This window comes from Aquila chrysaetos, chromosome 22, assembly GCF_900496995.4.
Source record: "Aquila chrysaetos chrysaetos chromosome 22, bAquChr1.4, whole genome shotgun sequence".
Taxonomy (NCBI): domain Eukaryota; kingdom Metazoa; phylum Chordata; class Aves; order Accipitriformes; family Accipitridae; genus Aquila; species Aquila chrysaetos.
Genome location: NC_044025.1, coordinates 15,226,522 through 15,244,958, shown reverse-complemented (window position 1 = coordinate 15,244,958; position 18,437 = coordinate 15,226,522). Strand labels below are relative to the sequence as shown.

Below are 18,437 nucleotides of genomic sequence, written 5' to 3'. Positions count from 1 at the left end.
TACAATGTCCCATCAACATGCAGGGGGATGAGCCTGCTCTGGGGACCCATCTGCATTTAGAGTTTTATTAAAAATATCCACACGGTCCTGCAAAGTTCACAAACCCATCCCGGCAGAGGAAAGCCGAGCTGGGGACCTGCACAATTGCAGCCAAGTGGTCCCTCCCTTGGCTTTAATTTGTGATTAACCCCAGCTGTAGTGGGGTAGTAGGGCTGGGGTGGGAGGTCTGGTTGTGCCAGGTGATGCTCGTCCTGCTGCCGGCAGTTGAGGCAGGAGGGACGTTATCCTTCTCTTCCCTTCTCAGCCTCTCTGCGTGATGAGCCCCCCTCCAGCCGGCAGGTAGGGTGCTGTGGTATCCCGGGGGTGTTTTGGGGAGCTGGGTGAGTCCCTGGTTTGGGACATGGAGCTGTTGGCAGGATTTGGTGCTGGGGCAGCATAAAAGTTGTGTGGTCAGACTGGGGGTTTGGAGCAGCGTGCTGTGTGCTGTACTGGTGGGTTTCCTTTCTCTTGCTGCTTATGCTGCTCCTGCCCAGAGGCAGCCCCGGTCCTGGTCTTGGGCCAGGCAGAGATGTTGCTGTGTTCTGTCTACAAAGTGCTTTAGAGTAGTAGGGTAATGGAGGCCTTGGGAGGTCTCTCCTCCAACTTTCTCCAGCCTGAAGCAATTTTTGGAATTACAAAAAAAGCCCTTGTTACTCTCACACCTCCCCCAGGATCTCTCCTGTGTTTCTCCACACAACCCACTGATGTCTGGGCTTAGAAATGCTGTGCCCAAATTGATGTGCAGGGATTGTGCTCTTTTAGGATGGAAGTGTTGAGAGGGATTTTCCAAGTAAATCCAAACAGCTAAAATACCAGTCCTAATCCACGCAGGGACTGAATTGTGCCGAGCAGAGCTGGCTCTCAAAGGAGGAGGCTGTATTCTCTTGCAGACCTCAGGGTAACTCAGGACCTGGGCCAGCTGGCCATGGGGCTGGTTTCAGTTCGTATCTGGGCTGTCCAGTGAGAACGTCTCTGTGCTTCCCAAATGGAATCCCCCTTCCTCGATTTTGGTCCCAGAAGGGGATGTGAATAGCATTTTTTTCACATCTGCTTGTTGTCTGAGCCAAGCATCTCTATCTGGGTATCCCAAGCCTCCCCGTGTTTGTGCCCTTTCTTGTGTGCCCTCCCCCAGTTCAGCACTAAGGCACCCAGCAGTCGAGAGAAAGCCAAAAAGTTGAGGCTTGGGTCAGTAAGCACTGGGAGTTTCTGGGATGGGGTTGGTGGGAAGCGTAATACTGATGAAGTTGGGGACTGTGGGCATGTGGTGGGTGTTTCAGACTCGGAGATCTCGCTTCACTGGTGCCTGGGAGTGCTGCTGTATGGACAGGTCCTTCTGAACCTCCCAGGCACAACCCTGGCGTGTTCCTAGTGCTGCTGCAGCAAAAATGCAACGAGAGCATTTCAGGAAATGATTTCTGTTTTATTCTGGTCTGGGGAGAGCAAGCAAACGGGAGATCTCACGTGTCTTTGCTCTTAGGAGCAACAAATGAGGAACAGGTAAACTGGGCCTGCATGAATTTGTGGTGAAGGCTGTCCCACCCCATCGGCTATAGGTGCTTGGCTGCCACGGGGAGAGAATGTCGCTTCCTCCTTGGCCGGGAAGACGTCTGGGGAGTCTGAAGCAAACCTCTGCGTGCATCCACCTATTGCACCCAAACAGTGGTTCAGGGCTCCCGGATGATGCTCTGCTTCTCGTTGTAAGCAAGAAATTGCGTGATCTGCCCTCCTGCCCCTGTGTGTTAGTGCTCTGAGGCGTTCCCACTTTTACTGCCTGTATTTCCTTTCAACTGCTGTATAATACACTTACAGACACACAGGATGGGCTGATACGCACCAACGTGCTACTCCCTTGCCCTGGCATAGCTTGCTGGCATCTTCCCGACAGGGCTGTTGAATAACTGAGTGTTTTGCCAGTATTTCTCCGATGCCATCTGGGCCATGGCATAACTGCTCGATGCTCGTGTGCAGCCAACATATATGCATCTCTGGGCACAGTGTGGCAAGGGAAAGGTAAGAAGGTGCTCTGTCCTGCATGATTCTCTGAAGACCTTGGAAGATGTGTCTTGCCCTTCTAGCTGCTGCCACCAGCTGAGCATGAGGCCTCGTGTTGTGCTGTGGGGTGAGCAGGATGCAGTAGCAATGGGAAAGGATAGCAAAGAGGGTTGGGGCAGGTTATCTGGGGGTCAAAATACTTTGTTCCATGTCTGGAAACAGGATTTTGTGCTTACAACCTTCCATTGCCTTGTGGTTGTTCTGCTGCAGAGCAAATAGTACAGGATTAGGAGGGAGGTTTTCCAAAATGACATGTGGATCTCTTTGAAGGCCAGCTGTGGCTTAGGCTCACTTGTGATCCCTGGCCATAAAATCCATTCAAAAGACTGTGTAAAACTTACCTTCCTTTGTGGTCATAGGTGCACACACAACTCAGATGGCTGGAGACAGAGGGAGGCGGGAACATTTATCTCATGCACTTGTTGCAAACACAAGGGAAGGAGTCCCTATGGCTGGCCAGCCCTCTGCTACCAGGAGGACAGAGCCGACACATTGGTCCATACCTGCCCTCTCTGCTGTCCAGGGATCCGTTGTACCAACGTGGACCCTCATCACCATGTTAACCAAGGGGCCGAGTCTGGGGAGTCTGAAGCAAACCGCTGTGCGCACCCACCTATTGGTGTGGCTGGGGTCCTGCCTTTCCCCCGAGCGGGCTGATCTCCGGGCAGGGGACACTGAGGCACTGCCCCGGGCTGGGACGGTCCCCCCTCGTCGGTCACTGCTGGGGTCACTTGGCCCCCGCAGCACTTTGCCCCCTGCAGATGTCGGCCCTCGGAAGCATTGCTTCCCCGGTCCTCCCTTTGCTGTCTCCATGGTGATAGCTAATGACATCACTGACACTCAAAGCATTGCTGAGCTTTAGTGATGTCATCAGCTGTTGCTGGGGGAACTGCGAGACGGATCGTGCTCTCCAGTTGACGGCGAGCCCTTCCAGAGGAGACTGCCTGGTGAGCGTGGGGGAGTGACAGCAGTGACGACCCTGCGGTTTTTGGTGAAAAAAAATTGTCAAAGTGCATGAGAACTTTGAGAGGTAAAAGAGGCAGCGCTTCGCGGGGCTGTGGGGGTGGCTGGTGGGTGCCGGAGGAGTGGCAAGCAGTCCTGATGCCCAGGGGATGCTCGGGCAGGGGAGTGGGGCTGTGGGTAGGGTCTACAGGTTCTGGGACTGGCTGCCGTGTCCCACAGGGTCTGTGCTGGGTGTTTTAGGGAACTCTCTGCAGATATGCTTGAGTCAGGTGTGTTTTCCAGGTTAACTGGGTGATAGTCGTCCCCTTAAGGGCTGTGGCTTTACTTTCAGAAATGAGATGAATTTCTGTTTTCCCAAGGGTGTTCGGCTGGGGATGGGAATCAAGGCAGGGCTTGGATTTGGGTCCTTTCAACCCTTTTGCTGCTGAGCTAACAGATGCAGGAAGCTCTTGCCTTCCCAAAGCAAGGCAGGCTACCGTGGGTTTGCCTCCTTCCTCTGGCTCTTATAGGATCCTCAAAGATGCATTGAACTTGCTGTCCTGGTAGTTCTCTGAAGGCTCAAGAGGCTGGGGGTGCTGGTGTCCAAAATAAGCTGTTACTCCCTGGGCTGCCCTTGGCTGGAGCTAGGCAGGGATGTCCTGTTTATAAGAGAATCCTTGAGTTATCGGATAAAATCATGATAGTAAAAAAATCCAAACTCTTTTAATACTTTCCAAAAATCAACAACAAAAAAGTTACATCAACCAACCAACCAAAGAAAACCTCTCACAAAGAAACGATACATTTCCAAGCACAAGGACATACAGGCAATCCCACGCTCAATAGCCTTGGCGCCCCGACTTGGGTAGGAGATGCCACGTGGTGCTGGCCAGTCTTTCTGGGATACAGTGGGGAGCCCCAGCTGCGTGGCAGGACCACGTACCACTGCATTCAGCATGAGACCACGACAGCCACGGGGACGTGTCTGTACTCACGTCCTCGGGGCAGGGTCTCCCTTACCCCTGCGAGCACAGCCCGGCTGGGCAGGGGTCTTGCTTTGTTGCTAGCTGCCCTGTTTGAGTCTGTGGGTGGCTCCTGGTGTGATGAAGCTTGTTGCTTGGTTTTTCTACAGAAACGGACTCTTTTTTTTCTTTTTTTTTTTTTTTTTCTTGGACTTCCGTTGGCCAAGTGAGGGATGTACTGATGGGACCAGCTGCATTCCGTCATCTCTCTCCCTGCATTGGGGAGCAGACATGGAAGAGGGTTTGCACCAGCTGATCCATTCCACTGGGCAAACTGTTGGCTTGATGCAAGCCCTCGGAGCCAGAGCTGGGGGCAGGGAGCTTCTGCTATCCCGCCTGGGACACTCCCAGGCTGTGCATCGCTAGTCCTTTCGCACCTTCTCCACCACGACTGCTGCCGTGCCTGCAGTGCTTGCCCTCCTCCTCCTCATCATCATCACCCCTGTGACCAGGGAGCCCGGGGTGGGAGGAGGTGGCATGCTGCGGTCCTGCGCGGTGTTGGAGGAAGTCCCCTCGGCAAGGAGGCAGGTTAGTCATTGGCATCCCAGGAGCATCCTCCGTGTCCCGGCACCGGCTGGAGCGTTTCCCCTCCGTTTGCAGCAGGAGCGCCGTGGAGGGCAGCGGGGGGAAAGATCCAGCCAAATAACAACCCAGCCGTGCAGGGGGAGATGTTGCAAGCTGAGGGGGGACGGGACACCTAAGCCTCCCTTCAGCGGCACGTGCCAGCCCCCTGCGCACTGTTCCGCGTGGAGACGCGCTTCTCTTCTCATCTCGAGAACGAGCCCCCCGTTAAAACATCACCTCCTCGCAGCTCCCGTAGTCGCTCTCCACCATGTCGGAGCCCTCGTAGTTGGGGGGTGGAAGGGGCTGGGCTCGGATGCTGGGCTGGTGGCCCACCTCGCAGTCCGCGTAGGAGGGCTGGGCCACGCTCAGGCGCATGCTCACCCGCTTGTAGCCGGGGTCGGGCTGGTACGGGACACCCTCGCCCTGCACCAGTTGGGCTGGGTAGTAGCTGATGGCCGTATATTCGTTCTGGCACTGGGAGGCTCCCATGTCCACGGGGCCGAGCGGCAAGAAGTCCTCCAGGTTCTGGTTGCTGTAGCGGGGTGGGATGGGGGCCCGCTTGTTGCTCTGGTCCAGCGGGAAGGGAAAGCCCCCGTAAAGAGCGACTGGCTCTGCATCCGCCGGCGGAGGGGGCGGCGGGGGGAGAGGAGGGTGGGAGGAGGACGCAGGGGGCCCTTGAATGATCTCGTAGTGGGAATACTCCTGGACGTCTGATGACAGGTACCGGGGAGGCCAGTAGGTCGTTTCTGCTGGGTAGACTGGAACGAAACAGAGTTGTGTTAGCTGTGGTTCAAGCTGTTGTTTCCCCTCTCTTGCCCTCCCGCTAATTCCTTCTGTAGACTCTGAGCCTGCAGGAGATGTGGCAGACAAGGGAAGAGAGGAGACATAGGAACAGGGGAGATGTAGTTGCTTCTTTGGGAATTGAAGGGACCTGAGGGCACCCCGGCTGTGCCCAGGCAGTGTTCCCACCAGCCTTCAGACGTCCACTACTCTAGCACCCAAAAGACACGCTGCATCATGCCATTCGGATGCAAAGAGCTTGAATGATGAAGGGATGGGGGCAGAGCAAGCGATCCACTGGATCTCTCCCTTTCCTGTAGTTACTCTTGTGAATTCTCTTCTAACAGTGTACTTTAGTGATGAACTCCTGCGTGGAGAGAAAGCAGTAACCTTGCTGTCCGGAGCCAAGCAAGGTGTTCCCCTGAGGGTGCGATCCCTCTGCCTAGGAGCGATGATGCAAATGCCATCACTAAAACTCACGCTGACTTTTAGGACCTTAATTCTTTCCCCTTAGCTTCATTATTCTCTTTTATGGGGCCTTTTGACCCAGGATGTGTGGGAAGCCAGGCTATGCATTAATGGTTTCCCTGCTGATTGTGTACAAGACTGAGCAGGTTAAAGCTGAGAATTGGGATATACTGGTGAGCAGGGAGGGAAGAGCCAATAAAGGACCTATAGCAGGACTTGGGCAGTGTTTGCCCGTGCTTTGCTTGGCTTTAACCAACACTGTTGGTCCCTCGTGTTTGCAAACCTTAGATCCACTTCACAAGGGGAAAAGGGATGTGTAAGAGCAAGAAAAAGCTTTGGCTACTGACCCATCTCCTCCCTGGCCCAGGTGCACTTGATGAAGGACTCATTGTCGGAGTTGGAGGGGGGTGCAGCGGGGGGCAGGTTGGGTGCCACGCTGCACACGATGGTTCCCCGGTGCTTTGGGGTGTTGGCTGAGTTGAAGGTGACGAATTCGGGGCTGCTGGTGGGTTTGTGCTGCTCTGGCGTGGCCCGGTCTAGGTTGTTGTGTGCCGTGTCGCTGAGGATGTTGAGCTCGATGGGTGGCACGGCTTGGGTGCCCACACCCACGCTCTTGGAGAACTCGCTCTTGGTGAGCAGGTCAGGGTCCTCCCGAGCCACGGGCTTGTGGGCCTTGGACCGCTGGCGGTAGCGCTTGCGGATGAACACAAAGGCCACGGCCAGGATGACCACCCCCAGCAAGCCGGCTACGATCTCCGCAATCTCCTCGGGGCCCACCGCCCACTGCGTGGGCACGATGGCGGGGGTGATGATGGGCTGTGTGCAGTAGTCCCCCTGGTAATCCGATGGGCAGATGCAGCGGACGGAGCCCTGGTTGCTCACGCAGCGCCCGGCGTTTCGGCACGGGTTGTCTTTGCACTCCTCGGCCAGCTTCTCGCACCTGTGGGGAGGAAAGGTTGGAGACAAACACCGTCAGCCTGGGGATGTAGCTACAATTGCGTCATCCTATTCAGGGCTCTGACTTACACCAGCCAAGGATGCTCCATCCTGGTCTGCGCTCCCTCCCTTGCTAGACTCGTGCTACCTGCCTCTCCTGGCACAGGACTGTGATCCTGGAGTATAAAACGATTCTTTTCATGAGACCATATTTTATAGGATGGTCCTATTTTTCAGTCATGTGCAACAAATTAAAATGAGGGGCTTCCTGCCTCAGAGGAGTATTTGGAGTTTCTAGAGCTAACACTGCATAGAAAGATGCTCCCATCGTGTTAAATTAGGGAGCCCAGGGTCACTCTGAGATGTCTTAACCTCTTATGAAGTCTCACATGTCCTCCAGGCTCTGTGGGGTCTCGGAATGATCTGTGGATGTTTGCAGGTTGCAGCAAACATTTGGGGAACATCTAGCCTGAGAAGTGGTGAATGGGCATCCTTGTTGGAGAGGCTTTTTTGGCATTTTATGGAGCATCTGTGGAACCGAGACTGAATTTTTGATTCTCTGTCCTGCTCTACCCCACACAACCTAAACGTTCCCCAGCAGTACAGGGGACCTTGCCTTCCAACAGTAATGGTCTCCCTGTGCTGGGGGGAATATGCAATGCTCTGTTGGCTTTCCTTCCTTTTTTTTTCTTGTTACAGAACAAACTCTGAGATTTGGGCTCCTTGTTTCTTATTGTTTTAGAATGTGTGAACTGGTGTCTGCAGCAAGCACCCGCAGGCTCTGGCTGGACGACCAGTGATTTCAGATATTGCACTGCCACCTAATGCTCAGCTAGATACTTTTATTCCAAGAGTTGCATGAATTATTTCTGCCTTTGCATTGATTCAAATCAGTGTTCATCCTGGCTAAATGGCTAAGGCAGAAGGATGAACTGGACGTGATGCTGTTTGAGCCTGTGCTGGGCATCTCTCATCTGGCTGGGCTGGAGGCAGGGCAGGGGGCTTGGAGGGGGTGCCTGGTTGCAGCGAGTAATGCTGAGCAGCAGAGCAGCCTCTGGGCCTGGGATAATTCTCTAGCTACAGATATTTCCAAGCGTGCACTGACATTTCATATATGGGAAATGTATCCAAGCTGTAACGCTGATGGTGAGAACTTCAAAGCGATATGAGCCATAGGGTTCAGGGCCAAAGCCAAACACTCTGACACCTCGTGATAACGGGGATCCTTAGACTATCTGACGGGAGAGGGGGAATGGCATCCTGCACCTGCTTTTCAGTGTAGCCCACTATCCTGAGCTCAGCTTTGAATTGGATGAATTGTGGCTGTGACCTGGCACAGATATTGCCCTTGGATGAGCCCTGCAGAGCTGGTCCTGGGCAGAAACAGCCCCTTTAGCACCCGGGGTGCGTGTCCCAGAGACTGAAAGAGGGGGCAGCTCACAACTGTGCCAGCCTTGGGGCATTCTCTTGCCACCCAGTGCAGTGCCTGCCCATACCCTGCTGCCACTGTGCCCCCACCCCAGCCAAGCTCAGCTCACACCGCAAGGAGAGGCTTTGAACCTGCACCAAGCATAGCATCTGCAGGCATTCAAAGCATCTGTGAGGAGAGATTTTTCTTTTTTTTCCTGCTGCTCAGAGAAGATGGGCACAGAGGGGCAATGACCACACGATGGCAGAGCTATTTATGTCCCGGTCTGCTCGGCTCTGCCTTGAGACACTTCCCTGCTGCAATGTTCAGCTACACGCAATTTGCAATTAATCCCAGAGTGTCTGGATCTGCTGAGCTCCAGAAATGTGCAATGCTCGTTGGTAGAGATCACGTTTTCAGCCCACCATGGGCGATGGCTTGTCCCGAAGCCTTCCCGGACCTTACCTTTCGCCCAGGTACCAGTCAGGGCAGTGGCAGGAGTAGCCGGTGGCAGAGAGGCTGCAGGTTCCCCCGTGCAGGCAGGGCTTGGACTCGCAGGGACTGTCCCCAAGCTCACAGTGCTCACCAGAAAACAGCCCGGGACAGATGCAGGTGTAACCTGGAGAGGGTGAAAGAGTGCCATACAGAGACCGTATCCATATAGAAGAGACCGTATCCATATAGAAGAACTAGGTCCATATAGAAGAGACCCTATCCATATAGAAGAACAGGGAGGAGCAGGGCCTGGTGCTGATGGCTGGTTGAGCACAGGGGGCTCAATCCAGCTACCTAAGCATAGGTACTTGCTGCCACAGCAGGTGCTGTGGGACACCCAAGCCATCCATGGAGGGCTGGTGGGTACGTTGCAGGACCTGGAGGCTGGGTGGTCACTCTGGAGCAAGGCAATGGCACTGGAGAGCTATTTAAGCAACAAGTCAAGCCTGTCCTCTCTTGACACGGACCCTCTCCTGCCAGGAATGTGTTCAGGGCACAGCTTTATTGCATGGAGAAGCTGGGGGACAAATTCAGATTAAAGGAAGGGGAGCCTGGCTGGCTGATTCACAGTTTCTGACTCTGCTAAACGCAATCCTCTGTAACTTATTGTTCTCCGATGTCTTTGGTCCTGCAAGTTCTCGCGGTATGAAGCGCCTGTCTCAACATGTCGGATTTCTCTCGCCTACAGGAGGTGTCTGCTCACAGCCAGAGAGAAACCCGGCACAGCCGGGGACTTGGAGGGGGCTGCTGCTCTTTGCATTTTTGGCTGCTGTTTAGTGTAGCCCTAAGCATGGGAACGTCCCTGGCTGTGCTGAGCTCCTGCTAGTCACTCGGCTGGTGGTGCCACGCGGGAAGTTCGGAGCTTCCACCTTGCAGCATGCTTGAAAAGTCTTTGCTACTTATCCACAAGCTAAACATCCCTGCTTTAGCACACAGGGTGAACAAACGTAGACCTGTTTTCACATGCGTGTTAGTGGTCGTACAACAAGGACGTGCTGACGCTCGCGCAGCAGGTGCTGGACGTTGCCCGTAGGGCTGCGTGTGCCCAAACACATGTGTTCCTGGATGCGGGGGTTCACATGTGTTTGCACCTGTGGTCCTGAGCGCTGTGGCTGATGTGGTGGCTTGTCTGGCTTTGACCCTTTCCGCACAGATGCGTTCTCACGCGGCCACGTGGCTTACCCGGGCTCGCTTGCACAGACGTGTCTTTGCCTGTGCATGTAATCCCACGCCTGAGATCCCTGGGCAGAGCTTTGCATAAACTCACGCTGCATGCCTGTGGTCTCCAGGACTGAGCCCACAACGCTCAGGGAAGCCAAGCACCCAGGATAACCACACAAACTAAATGTCCCTTGAGCAACCCGTTCCCTGAAGCTGTGTCCTGCATGTTTCTGCCTGCGGCCGTGTCCCACAGGCTCTTTCCTGGGCAGTTGGGCCATTTGCAGAAGTTGATCACCTTGAAAGGAAACTATGGGAAGGGCGCTGGCTGATTATTAGTGAGGGAGTGATTTTCTTCCTCCCTCCTCCCATTGTACGCTCTCTGCGAAGCAAGAAGGTGATGCCTTGACTTAAAGCAGAGATGAGTTTTCACCTCATGGGCTTTGAGCCCCTTCCAGCCCAGCCAGAGGGGTTTTTCTGTGCAGAGGGTCTCAAGGGTAAGGCTGAGACGCGAGTGCCAGCCAGGTTAACTGTTCAGTATAGATGCATCTCGTGTCAAACAAGTTCACCTGAACTAGGCAGCTGCTGAGTCGACAGGGCTGGGAATCTCATTCCCAGAGGCTGCGGGCAGGGCAGGAGGAGGTGTGCTCCCTCCTCTGTCCTCGCTTACTTGCTGGGCAGGGTGTGGGCTTTGGCAATGGCCCCAAAGAGCACAAAGCTGCAGGAGGAGCTTCTGCCCCACGCAGCAGCCTGGAAAGCACCCCTCTGCCCCAAGGAAGGGCCAAAGCACAAACAGTATCTATCTTGGTAGACAGGGTGTTATGGGGTGCAGCCCTGCTGTGCTGGAAGCTAGGACATGGGCGTAGGGCGGTGACACAAGGGTGGGCATCACTGGGAGCAGTTCCTCCCCTCGAGGCCACTGCAAACTAGTCCTGTCCCTGTGATACAGCTCACTGCAAGGAGACCCTCTGATGGGAGGAACAGGGCAGTGGTGAGACTGTCTTGGGCAGAGCCTGGTATCAAACCTCTGTTGAGCACGTGCGCCCCACGTTAGCCTGAGACGCTTGGATTTGAGCTTACGGTTTTCCCATATCCCTTCCCATAGCCCTGGGGAGTCACTGACTGCAGTGGGAATAGACCAAGATCTTGTCTTGTTTCTGCCCAGATATCATCGCTGCATGATCCCATCTTGCTTGATTCCAGCCTTGCTAATGGCTCCTTAAGCAAAGAGGATGCAGAGGGGTGGGTGGAATTTCTATTTGCATTTGAGTTTTTGGCAAGGCTGCACTGCTTTCCTAGGTCATGCACACTCCTTAGAAACACCTTCCTGCCCTCCGGGCCATGGTCCGCTGGTGAGAGCCAAGATGATGATCTCATACCCCCCAGCTGCTGCTGACTGAGTCAGCCACCACTTGAGGTCCCCCGGGACAGGGGACCTCTAATTCTTCTCTGGAGTAGCCCCTCCCATGAGGGCGAATGAAGAGGTTGCATCTTTCCCTCCCCTCACTGCTTATTGCTCTCCTATTGCTCTGCATGGGATGTTCACATACCTCCTCCATGAGTTTCGGAGCACATCCCGTTGTTGAGGCATGGGTTGCTGCTGCAGGCACCGGTAGGGGAGCAACATTGCTTTATCCCCACTTCTTCCATGACTTCCTTTGATTGCCCTTTCCCGGGCAGGAGAACCACTTCTCTGCCGTTGATTGCAACCACGTCCAGACAGCCCCTGAACCCCCATGTGACTTTCTGGGACTGAGGTGGCTGTCGGAGGCCCCCAAAAAGCAGGTCTCGTCTGCCCCGGGAGATACTACAGGTCCCCGGCAGCTGGAGAGAGGCGTTTCCCAGGCCATCGATGAGCAGGCGGACAGATGTGTTCTTCACCTCCAGGAACACTGAGTGCCACTCACCGTCGCTCACAAAACGTGAGGAGGAGAGGTTCCCGCTGTAGTTCCCCCGGCAGCTGTACCCAAGTTGAGGGACTCCATTAACCATCTGCAAAACATGTCCCAGGAGTCACGGTTAGCTGTGATGCAGGGTGGCTGCTGTTCATGGAGGCTTTCAACACTTTCCAAGAATTGACCAGCTACACAAATGCAGCCCCTTTCACCCATATTAAGCTATGCATGGATCAGTTAAAGCCTGTTTAAGTGACTGCAACCTCCTTTATTTTGCAAAACGCCTTCATCTCTCTGGCACAATTTCACCCGTGGTCCTTCCCTGCAACCTTTGACCAGTGTGCAGGGAGGGAAGCTTGTCTTTGCACATAACAGGGTGCAGAGCCATGTCATCATACTCCTGCAGCTGTTTGCCCCTTCTCCCCTCTTCCTGAGCCTAATCAGAGCCCTGGTATTCAGGCTATCCATAACTCCATCACCAGTCACAGGTGGACTCTTGTTCTGGGCCATGTGGCCTTTATTCTGTTCTTGCTGTCTCGTTAGTGGTGGGGAAGGTGCTGGAGCAGTTGCCCCTTTGGCATGGGTGAGGGTGCTGAAAGGACCTCATCAAGGACGAGCACTGGCAGCTTTCTCTGGAGGAGGCAAGGAGAAGTTGGGAGGCAGAGAAAGGTATTACTGTTGTACCCAGCTCCTAAGCAGCATGCTGGAAAGCCAGGCCAAAGCTGCTGATAGGTGTTGCAATCCAATCCTTGATCTCCAGCAGATGGGAGGGAGACAAAATATTGAGCTGCTAAAAGTGAACCACACCAGTGTTTTCTGCGTTAAACTGGGATGTCAGAACTTCCTATTTGTGGCCCAAGATTAATCTTTAAGAATCATATGGAGGAAGGAGAAAGGAAAGGTTAGCTGTGTTGTTTCAGGGTGAAGTCAGGGATAAACCTTCCTTTCACCTTTTTCTTCCCAGTGCTTTGTTGATAAAACCTCTCTCATAGAAGTCAAGAGCTTATGGAGAAGGAGAAAAGAGATGGAACGAAACATTCATGGAAAACCTGCAGAGCTTGCTACATAACATCAAGCAATTCATTCCAGGCAAAAGAGATCTCTATGGGGGGCATTAGAGACAGTGAGGAGTAGTGATGTTTGGAAGAGGCTAGAAGAGGAGGAGTGATTACGGGCTACACTGAACACTAGAGGAACCTACTACACAATATGATGGGGCTACACTGGATGGGTCAAAAGCAGAGCAGGACAACAGTTAACTCTTAGAGAAGCCCACAGTATGAATAAATCCCAGTGGGAGGAGAGAGCAACTGCTGAAAGAAGGAAGAACTAGATGCAGCTGGCACACGCCATGGAAAGGCCTCAGGGCAACATGTGTGTAAATCTCTTTGCACAATTGGCAAGTGCACCAGAGAACTTTGTCACTTCACTTTATCTGGAGGAATATGATTTCACTTCAGATGGGTCTCTAGATTGGGCTTATCAATTTCTGGGGCTGGGAGACAGCTGAGAACTCGATTCCCTGGAGCAAGAACTGACAGACTGCCAGGTCTTTCCCAGCTTGCCTGGTTTGCCATCCTCTTGCTGCAACCTATTTCTGAACATCAGGAGAGCTTAGTGGTTGGAAGGGCGATGATATGCATGCCCTTGGGAGAACTCATCCTCTTCACCAAATCTATGAACCATTGGTTATGATTCTTTCAAAGCTTTGGCTCACACCTAGAGTACTGCAGTCTACAAAGCTTAAAATCTTGAGGGGTTCCTTCAGTTTTTTCAGGCCAGATGGTCTAGAAAAGATTTGACCCCTGAGATATTGTTAATAAAGTGAGTCAGGGAAGAAATGATACACAGGCAACTTGACGGTGGAGGCTTTATGATAGTTTCCTATTGAAAAGCTTGTGGAGACATCTGGGTACAGGAGATCATAGACACACTGAACTCCATCAATAATGAGTCTTTTCTGCCTTGACTCTGTGTGTTAGGCCTGGCTCAGTAGACCTTCCTGCCATCTCGTCCTTTCTGAACACTATCTGGAGTGCTGGACTCCTTCTGCTGAACTACTTGGGGACTCTCCTTCCTAGAGACAGGGTAGAAAGCTAGAGACCCTTCTTGAGAAGTTTTTTCTCATCAGCCCTTTACAATGCAGCTTAAAGTCACTCTTGGAGATGGGTACAGGACATATGGATGATGTTTCTCTGCTCTTGCTCTTCAGGAGTGATGGCTACAGCAGCAGAAGCTTGCAATATGTACCATGGGCAGGTCTCTGGGTGTTGGCTGCTGTGCAGCTCCCTGTCTGTGTGGGTCTTTTATAACAGCTGAAAGAAAAGTATTTCAAAATAGGAAGATGAGGTGGTGAAACCGTGAGAAGGAATGAGGGAATTCAGGGACAGGATGAGCACTTCCAGGTAGGTTACAGTGTATAGATCTCAACATGATTAGTCTCAGGGACAAATCTCTGTCAGCTGGTAAGTATGTCTTATGATCTTGGTCTCCAATTAGTCTGAATTTAATTGATGAGGAATATACAAAACCCCTATTCTTTAGTCATCTGCTGCTTTTCTTCTCCTGCCAAAGTGGAAGAGGAGGATGATCTTTGAATGCTGGGTAGATTTGGTGTGCAGCCAGAGGGAGGAGAGTGATCGGACTGAACTGTTCCTGGCTCTGCAGGTGTCTTAAACAGTGAAACCACCTGAAGAAAGTGGTTGAAAAAGAGTGGAGCATTGAGAAATAGCATTTAAGACTCCTGCTTTGTCTGTTTTGTCCATTACTGTAAAGGACCTTTAAATTGAGGTCTATTTGATTAGATGCATGACCTGACTGGCATATGCTCTGATGCAGGTAAAGGCTGGTGACATCATTCCCAACCGCAGAGCTCACCTGTGCCCTCCTCATCTCTACCCTGTTACCCCAACCCTCTAGTCCAATGTGGCTGCCGCCTCTGTGTTGGATTGAGCCATACCGTGGTCTGGCAAAGGGTTTGTGTGTTTAGTGGGAGTGTGGTTCCACTCCTAAGGTCTGGGGGGAAGTATTCCCTTTGCTACACTGGAAGCAGATGGGTCTGGGGAAAATTCCACATGGTAAATTGTTTGCACTGAGAGGTGTGGTATAAGAGAGGGATGGAGAAGCAAGCCATAAGGAAATACGATGATGTAGATATATGATATGAGCATATGCTGCCTTCACACCAGAGACTAGCACATTCATTCACAGATGTAAAAGAAAATTCCCTAGTTGTGGCTGCAGCAATTGCCAAACTGTGCTTAGCTCTCCCTTGGTCTTCCCAAGTCTTATCTTTAGCTAGATGAATTACTAAGGGTACATATTATTGCATCTTCTTTCTGTGATTCCCTTCCCACAAAGAGTGAGGTTTTTTTTACACTGGAAAGAAATCCCCGTGCATTTCAATACATACCTCCAAAGTGGCATGGTCAGTCCCGTTAGCGTAGAACACGACAGCGTGCAGCTGGTGGGTCTTCAGGCGAAAATGCATGTGCCAGGAGCCGACCTGTGAGTGCTGGTACCAAATGTAGCTGTGGCCTCCAAACCTCACAGCTGTTCCTGGAAGGAGAATGAGCAAAAGGTCTCATCTTTGTCACACTTTGAGGATATGGACTGTATCAAGCCTTGCCTCTTTTCCCAGCCTGACACCATAAGTGTCCAGGAACAGTCCCACCCACGGCAACCTATGTACCGCTGCACTGCATCTCCCGTAGCTCCCGTTTGGAGCTCCCAGTATTTCTTCTATGTAATCAACTGTAAAACAATCCTGCAATAGCAGCCTGGCTATTTCTGTCCTATAGCACCTTCAAGGTGTCTTCAGCGTGGTCTACAACACCCTTGAATTTCCTAATCCTTAATAAGTCTTTGTATTATTCTATGGTATCTCCTTACCATACCTGCCCAAGTCATGCTAACCTCTATCCCTGCTCCCTCCATTTATTTCTCAAAGTATTCTAGACTGAGTATAACAAATGTGTTTTATTTGGCTTTACTCAAATTTATCAGTTAGTCTGTGCTTTGCTGAGTCTAGGATCAACACAGGAGCTCAGAGATCAAAATTCTGATCATTTGAGAACTTCATTACCTGCTAGGTATGGGTGACTTTTCCTAATGAGCTAGGTAGATGTTGCTGTTATTAAATGCTACAGGAGATTAATTAAAAAAAAAAAAAAAAAAAAAAAGAAAAAACTATGTGAACCTTTCAAGCTCTGAGAATCTAGATTTGGCTTTGAAATTGCAGGCAGAGTTGTTGGTTGTTGGGCAACCTAATTCCATGGAAAGTCCAGGTGCTTTACAGTGTACTGAAGGAAAACACGTGCTCAGGTTTATAGGGTGGGACACTGCCAGGAAGGATTGCTCACCATTGCAAGAACAGATTTGCTCCAAGCTGTGCCGTGGGGTGAGGACGCTGAGTCGGGCAGTGCTGTAAGTAGACATCATGCCTGGATCCAGCTGAATGGTTTCCTTGCAGACACGATGGGCACAATCTGACCCATGACACGGCACGTGAATTGCTTTCTTCATCCGGAGACCGACGAGTTGGTCCATCTCCCCAGCTGACACAGTGATCTTATTTGCAAGGACCCGAGGCTCATACAAGGAACCATGTGGCTCTCCAACAGCCAAGAGCAGGTCCACTCCATCAGAGGTAGCCGCAGGCTGTAAGCTGGCCATGTGGATGTTTTGGCGCCGGGTCACAAGGATGTTTCCCAGAAATCTCTGCAAGTTGCGCCAGTGGTCCCCCACAAACTCCTCGGGGGAGAGGTGGCGGAAGTGTAGCACCACCGCCTTGTCCAAGGCCTCCTGCGTGAAGCACCACACGTGGACATTGACGCTGGTGGTGGCTGTGAACGTACCATCACTGACTGTCACGTTCAGAAGATAGTGGCCGTGGGGAAGCTTGTCCCCAGCAATGATCTTCCCATCCGCAGCCCCAACAGAGAACAGCCCCTCCTGGGGCACTTCTGCCACCAAAGTGTACACCAGCGTGTCATGGGGGTCTCGGTCCGTGGCGTGGATCTTGCCCAGAACGCCACCTCGGAAGGTTTCCTCGTTGGTGGTGATGAATATCTCCAGGGGAAGGGCTGAGGGGGCATACTGGCTCTGCTCAGTCACTTGGATATTTATAAATGCAGATGAGGACAGGGGAGGAATACCGCTGTCGGAGACCTGTCAAGGGAAACAGAAGGATCTGTTGTAGCCACATGCTGACTTACTGTCACCTCACCTGACTGGACGGGCTGATAAGGTCTTGCAAAGGAGAGTGCCTTGTGGGTAGCAATGGGTGGAAGCTGTCAGGCAGTGGGTTGGGAACGAAGCAGCAATGGGAAAAATTGGCAGCAGTGTTGGACCTCTGCCTGGAGATGGCCCCAGGGAAATGGCAGCATGCCTTCCAGCACGGAGACTGATTGAGACCTTCTGTTAGCGGTGGGGTCGTGCTTATTTCCACGTGCGCTCATCAGCAGCTGAGGCACACTTGACTGGCTCTGATTTCCTGACGATTAATCGTCTTTAGAGATGTTGCCAATCTTTGGGGGTTCCACGCGTAACTGAGTGTACAAAGATATAAGGCAGTTACGCACATCAGCACGTTTGCTCACCTTCCGGACTATTTAAGCCTGTGTCCCCCCTCTGACAATGTCTGTCTAGCATGAGTCAAGGAACCTCAAAATAGAAAAATGTGAATAATCAGATTATTGCATAAGTTTCTCCCTAATCTTAGGCAGTTAGTGGTTGAGGTTTATAATATAATAGTACCTAGCTTTTAGAACAACTACCATTACTGAAGAAGTATGTACTTTACACGTTATTATCCTTTTGTTTGTAATGGATTATCCTTACTGATAACAATGAATATTAATTAATTCACTCTGCAACAATAGAAATCCTCATTGAAGAGGAACTTAAACCACTTCTTAAATGACAAGGATACTTGGAGAAAGTTTGTAGGACCAGATCCAGGTCTCAGTTTAAACTGGAAGTCGCTAGAATGATGCTGGGAAGAGCATCTGTCTAAGGAAACAGTTGACAGAGTATTTCTCATGATCATATTATCTGATTTTATCAGCTGCCTCCCAGCTTCTTGTGGGCAGACTGTGTGGAGAAATGACCTCTGGAGCTGGCTCCAACCTGCATAATTTGTGCCTGGATTGGATTTCTCCAAAGCCAGAGACATTTCCATGCACCTGTGCCATCCTAATCTCATTTTGTTGCTACTTAATCTAGCTGGGGAATTCAGGACAGTAAGGCAGGCTCTACCTGGACTTGTAGTAGGTACTGTTCTTTTGTTCTTCTGTTCAGGATGGATGATGTCACCAGCAGACCATTTTGGGTGACATCAAAAGCCTTCCCATCGTTGCCCTGGGTGATCTGGAATGAATACGGTGGTCCATTTTCTGGGGAGTCTCTGTCACTCATAATCAACTCCAGGACGCTTGTACCCACGGGAGCGTTTTCCTGAAATGGGGAAAGATGCTAGTGGAGAAAGGGAAGCAAAGAGAAAAGGCCCAGGGGAACCCATAATGCCCCTAGAACTCCTGGATCAGGAACAGGGAAACAAATCTCATACCCCATGTGCATTTCTAGTACATGCAGACTGAGACTCTTGCCAGAAATGGCAGAGACCCAGCGGTGGCAGGGGACTCCCTTTCGTGGTATTACCTATGTGGCAGCTAAGCA

The 18,437-nt window shown here is 51.9% G+C and overlaps 1 protein-coding gene across 1 annotated transcript in view; it reads right to left on the bottom strand.

The window, feature by feature from the left end:
- Positions 1–3,753: 3,753 nt before the first annotated feature.
- FAT2 (FAT atypical cadherin 2) overlaps positions 3,754–18,437 on the bottom strand; it is a 59,929-nt gene continuing 45,245 nt past the window's right edge. Inside the window, exons 18-24 of the mRNA XM_029998354.1 lie at positions 18,018–18,215; positions 16,121–16,928; positions 15,172–15,317; positions 11,415–11,856; positions 8,677–8,830; positions 6,215–6,807; positions 3,754–5,377 (exon numbers count right to left, since the gene is read on the bottom strand). Of these exons, the coding sequence (XP_029854214.1) occupies positions 4,845–5,377; positions 6,215–6,807; positions 8,677–8,830; positions 11,415–11,856; positions 15,172–15,317; positions 16,121–16,928; positions 18,018–18,215 (2,874 nt within the window). The 3' untranslated portion in view covers positions 3,754–4,844. The remainder of the gene's footprint in view (positions 5,378–6,214; positions 6,808–8,676; positions 8,831–11,414; positions 11,857–15,171; positions 15,318–16,120; positions 16,929–18,017; positions 18,216–18,437) is intronic.